At 38.7% G+C, this 14,994-nt stretch overlaps 1 protein-coding gene across 2 annotated transcripts; it reads left to right on the forward strand.

Moving 5' to 3' along the window:
• Positions 1 to 1,691: 1,691 nt before the first annotated feature.
• On the forward strand, positions 1,692 to 13,397 carry LOC105029222 (basic leucine zipper and W2 domain-containing protein 1-A-like). Of its 2 annotated transcripts, XM_010902466.5 has the most exons (12): positions 1,692 to 1,823; positions 3,707 to 3,780; positions 3,861 to 4,037; positions 4,268 to 4,362; positions 4,600 to 4,665; positions 6,729 to 6,864; positions 7,139 to 7,248; positions 7,775 to 7,945; positions 8,839 to 8,985; positions 9,188 to 9,326; positions 12,413 to 12,535; positions 12,753 to 13,397. In XM_010902466.5, exons 2-12 carry the CDS (start codon positions 3,717 to 3,719, stop codon positions 12,782 to 12,784), a joined length of 1,260 nt encoding a protein of 419 aa, XP_010900768.1. In that variant the 5' UTR covers positions 1,692 to 1,823; positions 3,707 to 3,716; the 3' UTR covers positions 12,785 to 13,397. The 2 variants fall into 2 exon arrangements, with proteins under 2 accessions (XP_010900768.1, XP_019910682.1); XM_020055123.3 differs by lacking the exons at positions 1,692 to 1,823; positions 3,707 to 3,780; positions 4,268 to 4,362 and having other exon boundaries at positions 3,960 to 4,037.
• The last annotated feature ends 1,597 nt before the right edge of the window (positions 13,398 to 14,994 follow it).

The raw sequence follows: 14,994 nt of genomic DNA on the forward strand, positions 1-14,994 counted from the left end.
GTGATGTCAATTTGCCCTTCCATTGGGAAATAGTATTCATGTTCAGCGTTAAGAGCCCAGATAACATCAGATTTACAACTCTTCAACAATGTGATCCACTTAGATTAGATCCCATGCCACGTCTTGCGGTTACGTTTCTTCATGCTTTCTATTTCAAGTCCCTCTGCATCAGCCTTAGTGAAAGTCATTCCATCACTGTGGTGTTATTTCAATTGAGCACTGTTCATTTTGCTTGTAACATTTGTGCAAAGTCATCATTGGGTAATGGCAGAGGAACAGGACAGAACAGATGCAGGTACCATCACTTGGCTGACTTGTTTTTTTGGGATGTGGATTCATTGTTTGTATCATTCATTGGTTCAATGCCTATGATGGCACATGCCATGTATGTGGCAATGTTTTTTTTTGCTTACTTTGGGAATTACGTATTGTGTCTCAATTTTTCGCATTGAGCTTCTATATCTGCTCCTCTTTATACTGCTTGTTTCACTCCTCTTGTTGGTAGTTATCAAAACCATACATCTTACCTTCAATGTCATGTATATACCCTTCTCTCCAGTTGCTGTACCCTTTTAGCAAGACTGTACTTGACACCCACAGGCCATGTTGGCCCATTTATCAATGAAATCGGAAGTAAGGATAATTTTGGGAAGAAGTTTGTGGTTGGTTGTTCACACTGTCATGTTGATAAATGACACCTCAGGTCGTCATTGTTAATTAACAAGCGGCATAGATGATTCTGTAAGGTTCCCCTGCTGAATTTGTATGTTTGCCCACTGACAAAGAAATTATCAGTCTATCAATTTAATGGTAGGCTTATTTGATCAGTGAGAGACAGAATAACAATGAAACAATATAGAAAAACGCATGAAAACATTTTTATAAATTGATTTGCATTTTAACAATACTTATGTAGGTGGTACTTGTCAAAGTAAAATCCACATGAATGGCAGGACCCAATGTTTCATGGCAGAACATTGCCATGAACAAACTACGATGCACTGTTTTCTGACACCTTTCGATCATTACCAGCATTAACCTTTTCAGCAATTTGAGCTACAGTAGCTTGTCTGTTAGGTCGGACCACACATGCATCAATGAGCCTTGGGCACCCATGACCCTGTCGCCGGTTCACCACTTTTCCATGGAGCACTTTTGATAGGTATTGACCACTGCAGACCAGCAACACACCACAAGGGCTGCAGTTTTGGAGATGCTCTGATTCAGTCATCTATCCATCACAATTTGGCCCTTGTCAAAGTCGCTCAGACCCTTAAGCTTGCAGACTTTTCCTGATTGTAACACATAAACTTTGAAGACAGAATGTTCATATACCCCTCCCACTGACAGGTGTGCCATAATACCGAGATTAACAGTGTTATTCACTTAATCTGTCAGTGATCATAATGTTATGGCTGATTGGTGTATTTTGCTATCTGGAAAAATGCATGTGGAACACAAAACCGTTCTCTCCCCACTACTCTTGGATCCTGCATTGTGGATATACAGTCTTTAGCAAATACGTTTTCATCTTATTGGCAAACAATCGTAGAGCATACAAATCAAGGAGCTAAATTAATTAACCACGCCTTTCACCCATAACCAGTGTGTTCGAGGCTGCATTCGGCCGTACACCCCAGTCCAGTAGGTGGCGATGTATGCACCATAACTGGATCGCGATCTGCCTACCGAACTTCACAGAATAAGAAGTGTATCCTTTCCTCTCACTTCTGAAATCATCTGGTTCGGCCGTAAATTTTTTGTTTGCCTGTGTCGCATTACCTCGTGCTTTTCATCGACTGTTTTTTATTCATTTGATTTCGGTATGTAATGTGTTTTAGTGTAGTCTAACAGTCGATAGTAGTTTATGTTGGTAGTTAAATCAGATTTATGAGACGCTGGTGCAAGTTAGTTGACGTACTACTATCATGCTAAGCTAGTTAGCTAACGCAATGCATGCACGTCTAGTTAGCCTTACATGAAAGATGTGGCTGGTAGTCGATGTTTTGTCGCCTTTGCTCCAGGAGATTTGTAAATACCATTACATAGTGGTAGTTTTAACGTAACACTTTGAGTCGGATGCGGTACTATAGTTAGTCACTACTAGCCAGCCACGTTTGAACGCAGTTTGAGTCACGACACTGATGTACAGTAATAGCTACGTATGAAGCTAGTACACCTAAACGTAACACCATTGGACGTGTCAATACAATTGCTCGTAACTTATTTTAACGTTTGCGTTGATTTTTTTTACTTTATATTACTGTAGTATACGTGTACTTAATATATATTGCATCTAGCGTAGCAGCTCCAAATGTAGTCTGTGTTAGCAATTCTCTGCACTGGCTGTTTCGGTGTGCTGTGCAGTACAATTTTATCGTTCCCTAGTCGCTCAAGTCTGCGTAATACTTCCCGTATCTCCAGAAAACAATGGCGGTGCGTCTGGTTTACCAGTGTTACAGTAGCTCTTGCTTGGGGCAATGTGGTTTGTTGACGTAATTCAGCTACTGTAACACATTTATTATAGGAAAGAGCAAGGACTTCCTAATACTAATTATATGGATTTCCAAATCATATGAGAAATTTAAAATTACTGCAGTTTCTGGTCATTGTTTTCAGATTGGCTGCATTGGTTTTAGCCAGGTAGAAGCTGAAGCTAGCTATCCTCCCATGAAATTACTGATATTAGTATAAATGGAATATATATTTTCGTGACTGAAGTAAATGTCGTAGAGAGACAGCCTGACTCCAGTTTACAAACGAATTGATATTCTCAAAATGCTTGATTGTTCTGTAGCCTGTATTTCCAAGCATGAATCCGGTGCCTAACTACTCTAGACCTGACTGGCAAGCAGCAGCCAGATCACTTTCTCCCCTGCTTTTGGCATGGTTGAGTGTTGGGGAGAATGGTTATCTACTTAGTTGGTGAACATTTATAGCCTATCAATTTAGTCTTATTTCAAAGGATCACATACCGTGTGTGTACCTATTTCTAGACATCGTTCTTACTCAGTGCTGTAGACTGTAGTAGTGGAGTTGCCACTTGAGCAATTACAATAGCGTCTCGCTGCAGCTGTTTCCCTATGGAACAGTTCCTCCTCAGGACCCTCTATACCAGAGGTCTCAAACCGGTTCCACGGAGGGCCATGTGTCTGCAGGTTTTTGGGTTTACCTTTAAATTGGTTCCCAGTTCAGACCTAAACAACCAGTTGGGGGTGGAAACGAACCAATTAGTGACCTAATTAGTCAGTTAAGTACATGGTACTTGTCCCTCCGTGGAACCGGTTTGAGACCTCAGCTCTATACTATCCCCTAGGCCTAGTGGGTACTGTGCGCTAGGTGGCAGAGCTTTTTAAAAAAAAAAAAATGATATTTGGGTGAAATTCTCCTTTCATAGTGTTGTCTCTGAATGTCCATGGTGTCATATTACTATAATATGTTAGCTAGCTGATGTGTGGATTCTGAGTAATTTGCAACCAGGCAGGCCTGACCTTACATTTCCTAACTCGCTTGTTAGCTTATCTGCCGGACCATAACGATTGTAATAGGGATGCAGACTTAATTATTACTCTTATCTCAAGTCAACACCTTTCAATACATAGACGTTTCACATACTTTGTCTGTTTCATTATCTTGATTGACATGAAGGTAACTAGCTAATCTTTCATTTTAGCCGTAACTATCCAATGTCCTCTTGTTTATCCAGGGTGTCTTTTATGAGTAATCAAAGAGTTCAGAAGCCGACGCTTACAGGCCAGCGTTTTAAAACTAGGAAAAGAGGTAAGTGTAAACTGAATATTTATTGTCTTTACCGGTAAAAGGCTGTTATTTTTCCCTAATACATGTTAATTTTTCAACAGATGAAAAGAAGGTGTTTGATCCTACTCAGTTTCAGGAAAGCATTGTACAAGGTCTGAACCAAACAGGCAGTGACCTGGACGCTGTTGCAAAATTCCTTGATGCCTCTGGTGCCAAACTTGACTACCGTCGCTATGCTGAGACACTTTTTGACATCCTGGTGGCTGGCGGAATGCTGGGTAATGATATTTATTAATAAAACAACTTCCTTATTGCCTGGTTATTGTAGTCCTTTGTAAAGTACATCAAAGGGCTTAGTAGACAAGAAATGTGAAGTACTATAACATTGGCTGGTATTCATATGTAGTTTAATTTATGTAAACCTTAAAAAAAAGCAGTCTGCAGACCTGAAATATGCCCTGTGCATATAAAGTTTGGACATTCACTTACCCGTTTCTTTCTATTTCAGCCCCGGGGGGTACCTTGTCTGATGATTTGACCCGTACCGAGTTCTGCTTGTTTACAGCGCAAGAAGACCTGGAGACCATGCAAGCATATGCTCAGGTGTGCTTGTCACATGACCTTTGTTATTGGTTTACCAATAAACTGCTAAATGGGATGCTTTGACATACTGCTCTTTTTTGCTTCACTACTTAATCCCCGAGGTTTAAAACCAGTGTTTTTAAAAATCAGTGTTTTTTGACTAATAGAAAAGGATTTATATACTTTAAATGTACTTATGTTTATGCCTCGACATTCAGCTTCTTATTGGTTCTCTTTATTCCTGCTTTTCATACATAGGTTTTCAACAAGCTTATTAGACGTTACAAGTACCTGGAGAAAGGATTCGAAGAGGAGATCAAAAAGGTAAATGTATTGTTTCCCCCCCAATCAAAACATTGCATTTGCAAAACTATATTTAATTTTGCCTTGGCCTCTTCCTCTTGTGATATCTGGCGTGATGGCTCGGCAGAATTTACTGATGTTTGCATTAGACTGAGAACCACCCATTACTTGGGTGTGGAAATGAGTGTTTAATACGATACAGGGAGTGATGTTCATCGTCCAATAGCCAATATGGTCTTAACAAACTTAGTAAGATAATGGTTTCTGTACTGACAGTGAAACTGTCCGTTACTTGAAGCGAGAGAAGACTACCATGTCTTTAAGCTACATTGTATATACAGTTGTGCTCATAAGTGGCAGAAATTGTGACATTTTGGCATTCCTTTTGAAGATGTGACTGATCATGCAAAAAACTTTTATTTAAGGATAGCAATCACATGTAGCCATTTATCACAGTTGCTTGGCTCCTTTTTAAATCATGATAACAGAAATGACACATGTCCCTGATCACAGGTTTACATACCCTTGACACACAAGGTGACACACACAGGTGAAAATGGCAATTAAAGGTGAATTTCCCATACCAGTGGCTTTTTAAATTGCTCTTACTGTGTACAAATAGTCAATCTGTATAAATGGTCAAAGAATATTGTTGGTATTTCATTGTGTGAATAAATATTTAGCCTAATACATTTGTAGAATGAGTCTTCTGTAAAATAAGCAGAGAATTCAGTCTGTAGGAAGTTTCTCATTATCTCCTAAAATAAAAACAGTAACTTGTAATACATTTTAATTGGTATTTGGTGACTGGTAAACCATTTCCTTGATATTTTGTTTTGTTAATAATTATTTAGCATAATATATTTGTAGATTTACATTTTAGTTTTACGTTAGATGAAATAGCCTACACAATAAGCTGAATCTCGTATTGAAAACGGTAATGTGATAAGTAGCCTATCATTTGTATTATGTTTCAATAATGGCCTAATTACATTTTATGTTCATGGAATTATTGCATTTAATCTGTTTAGATTACTTTCATATTAAGAGGCATTAGGGCGAAAAAATTGGAATAGCCTATAACCAATTGAACGCCTTCTGCAGGCTCTATCAATGTTAGTTGACATAGTGGGTCAAAAACTGAATTAGCATTTTTGCTTATGGGTTATGTGCCTTTGGAAAGGGTTTCTAAACCATTGCTTTCTACTTCAATATGATTTGGCTCCATCTCTACATTACACACTAAAGGTCTGACAGATATTTAGTCATTCCACTTACCCTCTATCTTCCTGAATCTAACATTTCATCTGAACATAACCCAAAATCTAAGTGTGTTAGCCAATTGTTATTTGTTTTATTCATGTTGAAAAATAAATGGACATTTCTTGAAACAGGAATTTACATTATTGTATATAAAAATCAAGAAATCCTTAGCTTTTCGCGCATGCACTTAAAGATGTTTTGCTCTACAACCACCAACATTGTCAAAACGTTGCAGAAACCCCAGGCACGTGAATGCATGTTGGCAATTGTGAACAACTGCACACGTTTAACCTGCGCGAACATAACCTACGATTACTAAGGCCTCCAGCGATGGATATTCAGAATGCAAATTAAAGAATAAACTGATTATACACCTTAGCTTAAAGTGAATGTCATCGGCAGCCAATTACAACCAATGAATGCAATTTTCTGAGATGCAAAGCAAGCAGAATCACATGACCTATCTGTATGGATGGAGTTGAGATGGCTGCATCAAATGCAAATCATCATCCTTTGGCAGGGTGCTTTCCAACACACCTTTCTCCTGAAGCATCCTGATATATTCCATATAATGTTTTAGCTGTGCCATGGCGCTGCCTTCAATATATCTAACATAGTTGCCTAACCTTCTAAACAATTTGCGAGGTGAAGCAGTAAAGCATTATAAAGGCCATATGGAAGGCAAACTTCAAACAATACTCTTGATTTTAGGTTGTTCTGTTTAATTAGATTTTTTTATTCATTTTTTCGACCAGAATTCTGTTGTGTTCTTCCATTCTAAGTTCATGTGTTTTGTTTCTCTCCTGTTATCTCCTGTTCAGTTGCTGCTTTTCCTAAAGGGGTTCACTGAGTCTGAGCGAAACAAGCTAGCCATGTTGACTGGCATCCTGTTGGCCAATGGCAACATCTCAGCCTCTATCCTCAACAGCCTTTACAACGAGAACCTTGTCAAAGAAGGTGTGCAGTGCATAGTAATTCTCCATTATGTCTAAGACTAAACAATCTGTCTGGGAAAGCATGTATATATGTTGAAGCTCATGTCCAGTTACTTGTGAAAAGGCCGCATTCCCTGTAAGATGTGAATTTGCCTAGGCTTAATTAGTTTTGCTTTGTATTACAGTAAATGTTTGTAATTGCTTCCTTTCAGAAGTTCTTAGTATGACAGTATAATGTAGAGTTATATCCTGTGGAATTTGCTTTTCACATGTTCGTTCTTGTTCTTTTTACCCAGGTGTCTCTGCAACCTTTGCTGTGAAACTTTTCAAATCCTGGATCCATGAGAAGGACATAGCTTCTGTAGCCGGAAGTCTCCGGAAAGTGGGCATGGATAACAGGCTTCTGGTGAGTAATGTAAAGCTGTGCTAGCTTTCTTTTGGTCTGTGTAAAACAATTTGCATAGCAGGGAGGTTGAGGAGCTCTCCTTAAATATAACCGCTCAATTTGTTACTCCTTTACTTTTTAATTGTATGTTAACATAAGGTCCCTCCACTCCGACCATTCGTTTTGTCCAAACTATTGAGGAATTTAAAGTGCATAATCCCTAATATCTCGGCAGCAAATGTACCTGTTTCTGAGTTACATTGTTTTACCTATTTATTTTATCAAGCAATATCATTTGTTGAAATGCATCAATCTATTCTGCTGACAATGCCTTACTCTGTCATGGAATGTTTAGTCATAAACTATGTGTAAGTAAATATGTCAAGTAGAGGGTAGCCTACATTGTGGGATTTTCTGTTATAATAATGCGTTTTATTTCCAGAATTGGTAACTTGCATCAACACAATGCTATAACAGTCACCTATTAGGGCCATGGTGTTTGAGACCTAGTACAAAATCATGCATATCAGGCCCTAATGTCTTACAGGAGCTGTTCCCTGCCAACAAGCGGAGTTGTGAGCACTTTTCCAAGTACTTCACAGATGCCGGGCTCAAGGAGCTGTCTGACTTTGCCAGGAACCAGCAGGCCATCGGGTCTCGTAAAGAGCTTCAGAAAGAGCTCCAGGAACAGATGGAGCGTGGGGATGCTTTCAGAGATGTGAGTCCAATGCCTTTCTGTTTTCTGGAGAAATACTCCTTTGGTTGAGTTCCATTTCCTTCCCCTTGAAGGGTTGACTTGCTTTCATTCTCTATAGTGGATTTAGACACATTGAGGCTGTTTTATTGAGCTGAATTTTTATTTTATTTTTATAAACAGTGAGTGAGGACCGCCCAAGTCAAATCAAGTAGTCATCTGTTGTGCATGGTGCCTCATTGAAGCACAGATACACTTCCATAAAACATGATTTTTTTTCTCATCAAAAGCTAAATATGTAAAAACAATACTATGCCACAAGCTTATTTGCTTTGTAAACTTCTGCCATTGCAACAATTTACTTAATTGGCATTTAGCATTTCCAGGCTTTTCCCCAGTATTTCCTCACTATTCTGTTGATACAGAACAACTTATTAGCTAACTATTATTTTTTAAATCTCCACAATAGGAATATGAAAGAATTCACAATAGAAAACATGAAATGAATATGTTCATTGCTGGGTTTTGGGACAGAGGTGCCATATATAGGGTGAAATGGGGGAAGTTGCGTTTTGTCTGCTCTCAACCTTAAATACCTGCATATAATTAATTCCCTTATTGGTTGGTTGAACAGTTTCTTTCCCTGTGCTGTGGCCCGTATTCACTGGCCAACTACCCGACAGACTGACAACACTAAGCTCATCATATCCAAACTGTTAACAGTTCAACAACTGTACAATTTAAACTGTCAACTGAGTGTTTTATCTTTAGGTTGTCTATCCCTAGCAACAACATTACAAGTACAATTGTGTGCAGTGTTAGTGTGCAAAGGGAGTTCTGTTCTTATTGGTAAATTTCAGCACCACTTTGTTAGAATCAGATTGTGTTGTTGAAGTAATGTTCTCCTTACCCTTCAGATCATTGCCTCAGCTAAGGAGGAGATGAAGAAGAACAACATCTCAGAGCAGACGATGATCAGCATAGTTTGGACTAGCGTTATGAGCTATGTGGAATGGAACAAGAAAGAGGAGCTTGTCACAGAACAGGCCATTAAACACTTGAAGGTGAGCATGCTGGTTGGCGTAGGTTCACCAGCTCAAGATTCTCACAGTGATTGTATTTTGCCTCTGTATCATGACATCTATATTTTATTTAATAACATGACAAACTTTTATAATAAACCTTGGTCTTTGTGTGTGAGAGCCTTACAAAAACAGCACTAACATTTTATGACATGACTGATCAAAACGCCATGTCTGTCCAAAGCAATACAGCCCCTTGCTAAAGGCATTCACATCCCAGGGAGCATCAGAGATCTTGCTTCTGGTGAAGATGCAGGAGTACTGCTACGACAACATCCACTTCATGAATTCCTTCCAGAAGATTGTGGTGCTGCTCTACAAAGGTAAAATACTTTTCTGCTTGGCCAGAAGGTTATGGTGGACTTTGATTTTGTTCGCTATTGCTCCTGTTTAAATGTAAATGATAGAAAACATTTGAATGATTAAATTGATGGTTAATTTCCTACTACTGTAATTGTGAATCGCTTTCACTAATCATATAGGTATCTAATTCTAGAAATACAAATGCGTCTGTTTGGGTCTCTGCAGTCAGCAAGGCTATGATAACTGTCAACTCTAGAAGTATTGGCACCATTCATGAAATTGAGAAGAGAATGCGAACCATAAGCAATCCAAACACTGTCATATTTTGGGATCAAACCTAAGATGGAGCTGTATACTTTAATTTCTCAAACACAAAAGGTTTTATAGTGTTACAGTGGGTATAGAAAATAACCACATTTTGTTGCTTTGCAGCCTAAAATGAAGACAGTTTTTGTTTCATTCGGCTGTATTCAACTTATAACATCCAAGTGAAAGATATAATGCCAACATGTCATAAAAAAATTATAAAACATAATCACAGTTGGAAAAAGGACCTCCTCCTTGTGTCAGTATTTTGTTGAACCACCTTTTGCTTTAATTACAGCCTTTAGTCTGTTGAGATTTGTCTCTACTAACTTTGCACATCAAGGCGTTGCAGTATTTGACAACTTCTTTGCAGAACTGCTCAAGTTCAGTTAAATTTGATGGACTGGTGTCTTCATGTCATTCCACAGATTTTCAATGGGGTTTAAGTCCGGCCTCTGACTAGGCCATGCAAGGACATTCACCTTTTTCTCCTTCAACCACTGTGTGGTCAGTTTTGCTGTATGCATTGTCATGTTGGAAGGTAAATCTTGTTCCCATTGACAACTTTCTGGCAGAGAACAACAGATTTTCCTCAAAAATTTGACAGTATTTTGGCCCATCCATTTTTCCTTCTATCCTGATAAGTGCTCCAGTCCCTGCTGCAGAGAAACAACCCCATAACATGATGTTACCACCTCCATGCTTTACTTTAGGAATGGTGTTATTTAGATGGTGAGCTGTATTGGATTTTTGCCAGACATATCGTTTGGCGTTGAGGCCAAAATTAAATTTTAGTCTCATCTGACCATAGCACCTTTTTCCACGTGGCCTTGGAATTTTTAAGGTGCGTTTTGGCAAAGCTCAGTCGTGACTGCATGTGGCCTTTCTTGAGGAGTGGCTTTTTTCTTGCAACCCTCCCATACAAGCCACATTTGTGGAGAATTTGTGATATTGTCACATTCACACTCTTTGTCATGAATTCCTGCAACTGCTTCAGAGTTGCTGTAGGCCTCTTGGTAGCCTCTCTGACCAGTTTCCTCCTGGCTCTTTCATCCATTTTGTAGCGACGTCCTGACCCAGGGAGGGTCTGTGTTGTACCAAATACCTTGCACTTCTTAATAATAGACTTCACTGAGCTTCTAGGCACTGATAAAGCCTTTGATTTTTTTATTTTTTTTTATCCATCTCCTGACTTGTGCCTGTCCACAACGTTATCCCGGAGATCTTTTGACTGCCTTGCCACCCATTTTCTTCAGTTGCATTACCAAGGACTGAAATGCTTCAGGAAAAGCTTGTTTCATGCTGAGCTAATCAAAATGACCACAGCTGATCACAGTTGAAAGTCAATTGGCTTTGTGTGCTTTTGAGAAGGTGATTAACTACACCTGGTTGGGTTTACAACTGTTTTTCCAACTCAGTAATTCTGTTTTTTTAATTTGTATTTTTAGTTGGTATTATCTTTCACTTGGATGTTATAAGTGGAAAATACAGCTGAAATAAAACATTGTTTTTGTCCGTTTTCATTTCAGGCTGCAAAGCATCAAAATGTGATTATTTTAAACCGGCGTGATTCTTTTCTATGCCCACTGTATATATGGTATATTTATAATAACTAAAAGTGTTATGGAATTCTATGCTTTTTAGTTGGTTTCAGTCTCCAGGGACTTTAATGATGCCTTTCACCTGTTCCTGTTTCCCAGGGGTAAAATTGAGGTTGCAGGCATGTAAAATCCCTTTATCCATTACCATGGAAAGAATCAAAAGGCTTTAATATACATAATAATTGTAAAATACCATTTTGCACAGTCAGGGAAATAATCAAAGTTTCATAGCTTGGAACAGTTGCATATTTGCCAAACTTTCGTTCATGCATATTTCCCCCCACACACCACGAGGAAGATGGTGAGGGAGGAAAGAAGAATCCAAAGATCAGTTTCAGAACTGAAAAGTCTGGTAGACTCTTGGAGTTATCAAGTCTCCAAATCAGTGGTTAAGATGTCAACAAGCTCTTTGGAAGGGTTCTGTAATTCTGAGCCCAACCCAGCACCTTAACTTTGCCAAGCGTTATTGGAACTACAGTTGGAATTATGTTTTTGGCCATGCATATCATCAGCTTATTTGGCAACAAAAGGGGACTGCATACAAGGAAAAGCAAATTATACCCACAGTAAAATATGGTGGTGGATCGTTGATGCTTTGGGGCAGTTTTACAATTGCCAGACCTTAAACCCATTGAAAACCTGTGGTGTTATTTGAGGAGAGCAGTCCGCAAGTGCAACCTTAAGGCTGTCAAGGATTTTGATGTGCTGCATCGGAGTGGTCTAAGATCCTTCCAAAAGTGCAACCATGTCCAACTTTACAGATGAAGCTCAGTTCAGATATCAAATCCAGGGGAGGCTTCATGGAACATTGATTGTAGGAGTGCCACTCCTTTGAAACGTATGTTTTACAGAAAAAAGTATTCAATTGAATGTTTGATTTGAGAAATGTTAGAATTTTAATAGCAGTAGTCTTCAATAACCCTACGAGCTCTGGAACCTGCCGTTTTTCTCATTAATGGGACCCAGTCCCTACTCTAAGTCCCTGAGGGTTGCGAAGAGAAAATGAAGTGGAACTGGCTTAGAGGTCCAGAGATGACTACCCCTGAATTGGAGTAAAAAATGTGGCATATAGATTATTTTAATTACACTTTGTTTCAAGCTTCTGTACATTAAGGGACACTGTTTAAACCTTGTCCTGGACCAAAAAATCAAGTTCAATCTCCAGTCTTGTAAATATTGTACTATATATTTCATTCCAGCGGATGTTCTTAGTGAAGAGGCCATTTTGAAGTGGTACACGGAGGCACACGTTGCCAAAGGAAAGAGTGTTTTTCTGGAACAGATGAAAAAGTTTGTTGAGTGGCTCAAGAATGCAGAAGAAGGTAAACACGGCTGTATTTTACATTATAAGTTAATTAGGCTGTCCTTTTGACTGGAATCAGTGCATTTAAGAGAATTAGACCTACATCCCCATTGCCAGTAAAACCTTCAAAATAGCGGACAGTCTCATCATTGAGTGTCTGAGCCTTTAGTTTTTTGCTGTGTTTACCATAGTGCATTTGTCTGCATGCAGTTGACATTACATTTTTGTTTTTCCAGAATCTGAGTCTGAGCAGGAAGAGGCTGACTAAAGGACTTCAAGGCAAATCTGAAGCTGTATATGTATGTACTGTATGTGTGTATGTATATATATTTCATACAGTAGCACCATTTGCAGTTGAATGTCTACCGGAAGTCCTTGTTTTCCCCTCCAGTTCTTTTTCTTATTCTACCTCCTGACCATAATGTTTAGATGCGATCTAAGGGCTTTTAAACAGGGTTCATTTTAGAACTAAAAAAGGGTAAAACTTCTGGATGTCATGAATAGTCTCCCTTTACACTTTTCCTAATTTAATGGGAAAGAAATTTGTAACATTTAAAAACATTTACTAATCCAGCCATTGGTCACATGTCTGTGTCTTCTGACAGAATGTTCTCTTTAAAATATAGCATTGGTTCCAGCATCATGCGTATATTTTATTTGCCAGTGGTTGATACATATGTCAAATCAAATTAAATTTGACAGACTTACCAGGATATTAATCTTTGACCTCCATAAAAGCTATTTTGCTGTGACGTCCTGATAATCTGATTTGAGATATAATCCTGAACTTGTGCTCTTTTCACACTGAATGGAGTTATAGCTACTAGTCTGTTGCTAGTGCTGTTGTAAGCAACCCATTAAAATTAATGTTAATCACTCTTCAATGTCTTCATTCTGATCCTGCTTCCAGTTTTATTTCTTTAACCTTAATTATTTAAGTTCAGTTCTGGTGTTCTGTTTATCCTCACTCAGATCTTAAAAGCTTAAGTACTTTTGATTTTACTTTTTGCTATGTTAAGCAAATTTCCTTTTGTACACAATTGGAAATGACTCATGGCCCTTCTACAGTTATTTCACACACTGCAAAACATAAATTGCATTTATGTAAGCTCATTATTAAGCATATTTTAGTGAAAGCTAATCTGCTTCGGTCATCATTGTGTGGCATTTTAGACCGGGGTTCGCAAGCTCGATCTGGGGGGGGGGGGGGGGGGGGTGACTGTTGGAGCCCTGAACTGTCTCAGCTGAATCAAGGGCTCAAGAGCTTGGTCATTAGTTTCTAAAAAGTTTTTAGGTGTTACCTATTGAATACATCTATTGCATGGCTGTGGGTGTAGACAAATAGCCTGACAGGCTAACTGCTACAGTCATGTCAGAGTACACATTTTTTGATATCGACAATTGCATTTTTCATTTCAACAATTAAATATTTATATCAAAATTGGATATTAATTTTAATATCAACAATTGCAATTTTGATACTAAGAATGCTATGTTAATGACCTTTACATGGGCCGGAGTACTTGTGCAGTGTCCTTCATTCTGTTTGCGCAGGTGTAACATTTTGATACGTTAAGGGCACTGCACACTGGCCATTGTAGACGTTGCAATCCGTTGGCATTTGTCTTACAGCTTAAGCTTGAAAAAAATCCAACAGACACTGCTTGCCAAACACCATGTTATAGGGACATTCCATTTGGTGGGGTGAGTAGTGGCCTTACCCCCACCAAACAAGAAGATTTCAGAGTATATTTCGTTGCCTACACTGACTTAGACCTCACTGCTCAGCACTGGGTATAAACCTGTTTCAAACAGCACCTAAATGAGTGAGTGGGAGAGAGCAGTGACTGTTTGCTTGTGCACAACTTGGATGAACTAGTCTAGCACAACAAAAGATCGTTTAAGTTGCTTCTCTGGAGTAGTGATGGGTGGTTTGTGAATCTTTTTGGTGTATCGTGATCCATAATTCACCTCAGTAGGATCTTCAAATCTCGTTCATCGGAAGGAACGATAAACGAAATTAACGATAATCCACGGATCTTCAAATCTTGTTCATGTGAAGAAATGAACGCTGATCCATGGATCTTTCAGCTCTTTGGTTCACCTGAGTACGATGGAAGGCAAACTACTAATGAGGAAATTTAGTCTTTCTGATCTCCAAATATCTCATTTATTACCTTTTAATCTTCCAAAGTAAGAAACATTAGCTACAATAAATATTAGGCCCGTGGGCTGTTATTCAGCTGTAAAGTGATTATGTACATGCCTATTGGTAATACTATAACTGTCAGGACTCGATTAAACTGATCAGATTTATTAATAAACTTTTTCTCATGGTCCTTTTCCCACGATCACCGCAAGGAACGACAGTGACTAAGGAGATTATGGCATAAGTCTTTTAATCTTTAGGATCTGAGTCTCTCATAATCTGCCTTAGTATACAGAATATATTTGGTCTCATCTATTAGATTAAAATAG

This window comes from Esox lucius, chromosome 16 (genome assembly GCF_011004845.1).
Source record: "Esox lucius isolate fEsoLuc1 chromosome 16, fEsoLuc1.pri, whole genome shotgun sequence".
Classification (NCBI taxonomy): domain Eukaryota; kingdom Metazoa; phylum Chordata; class Actinopteri; order Esociformes; family Esocidae; genus Esox; species Esox lucius.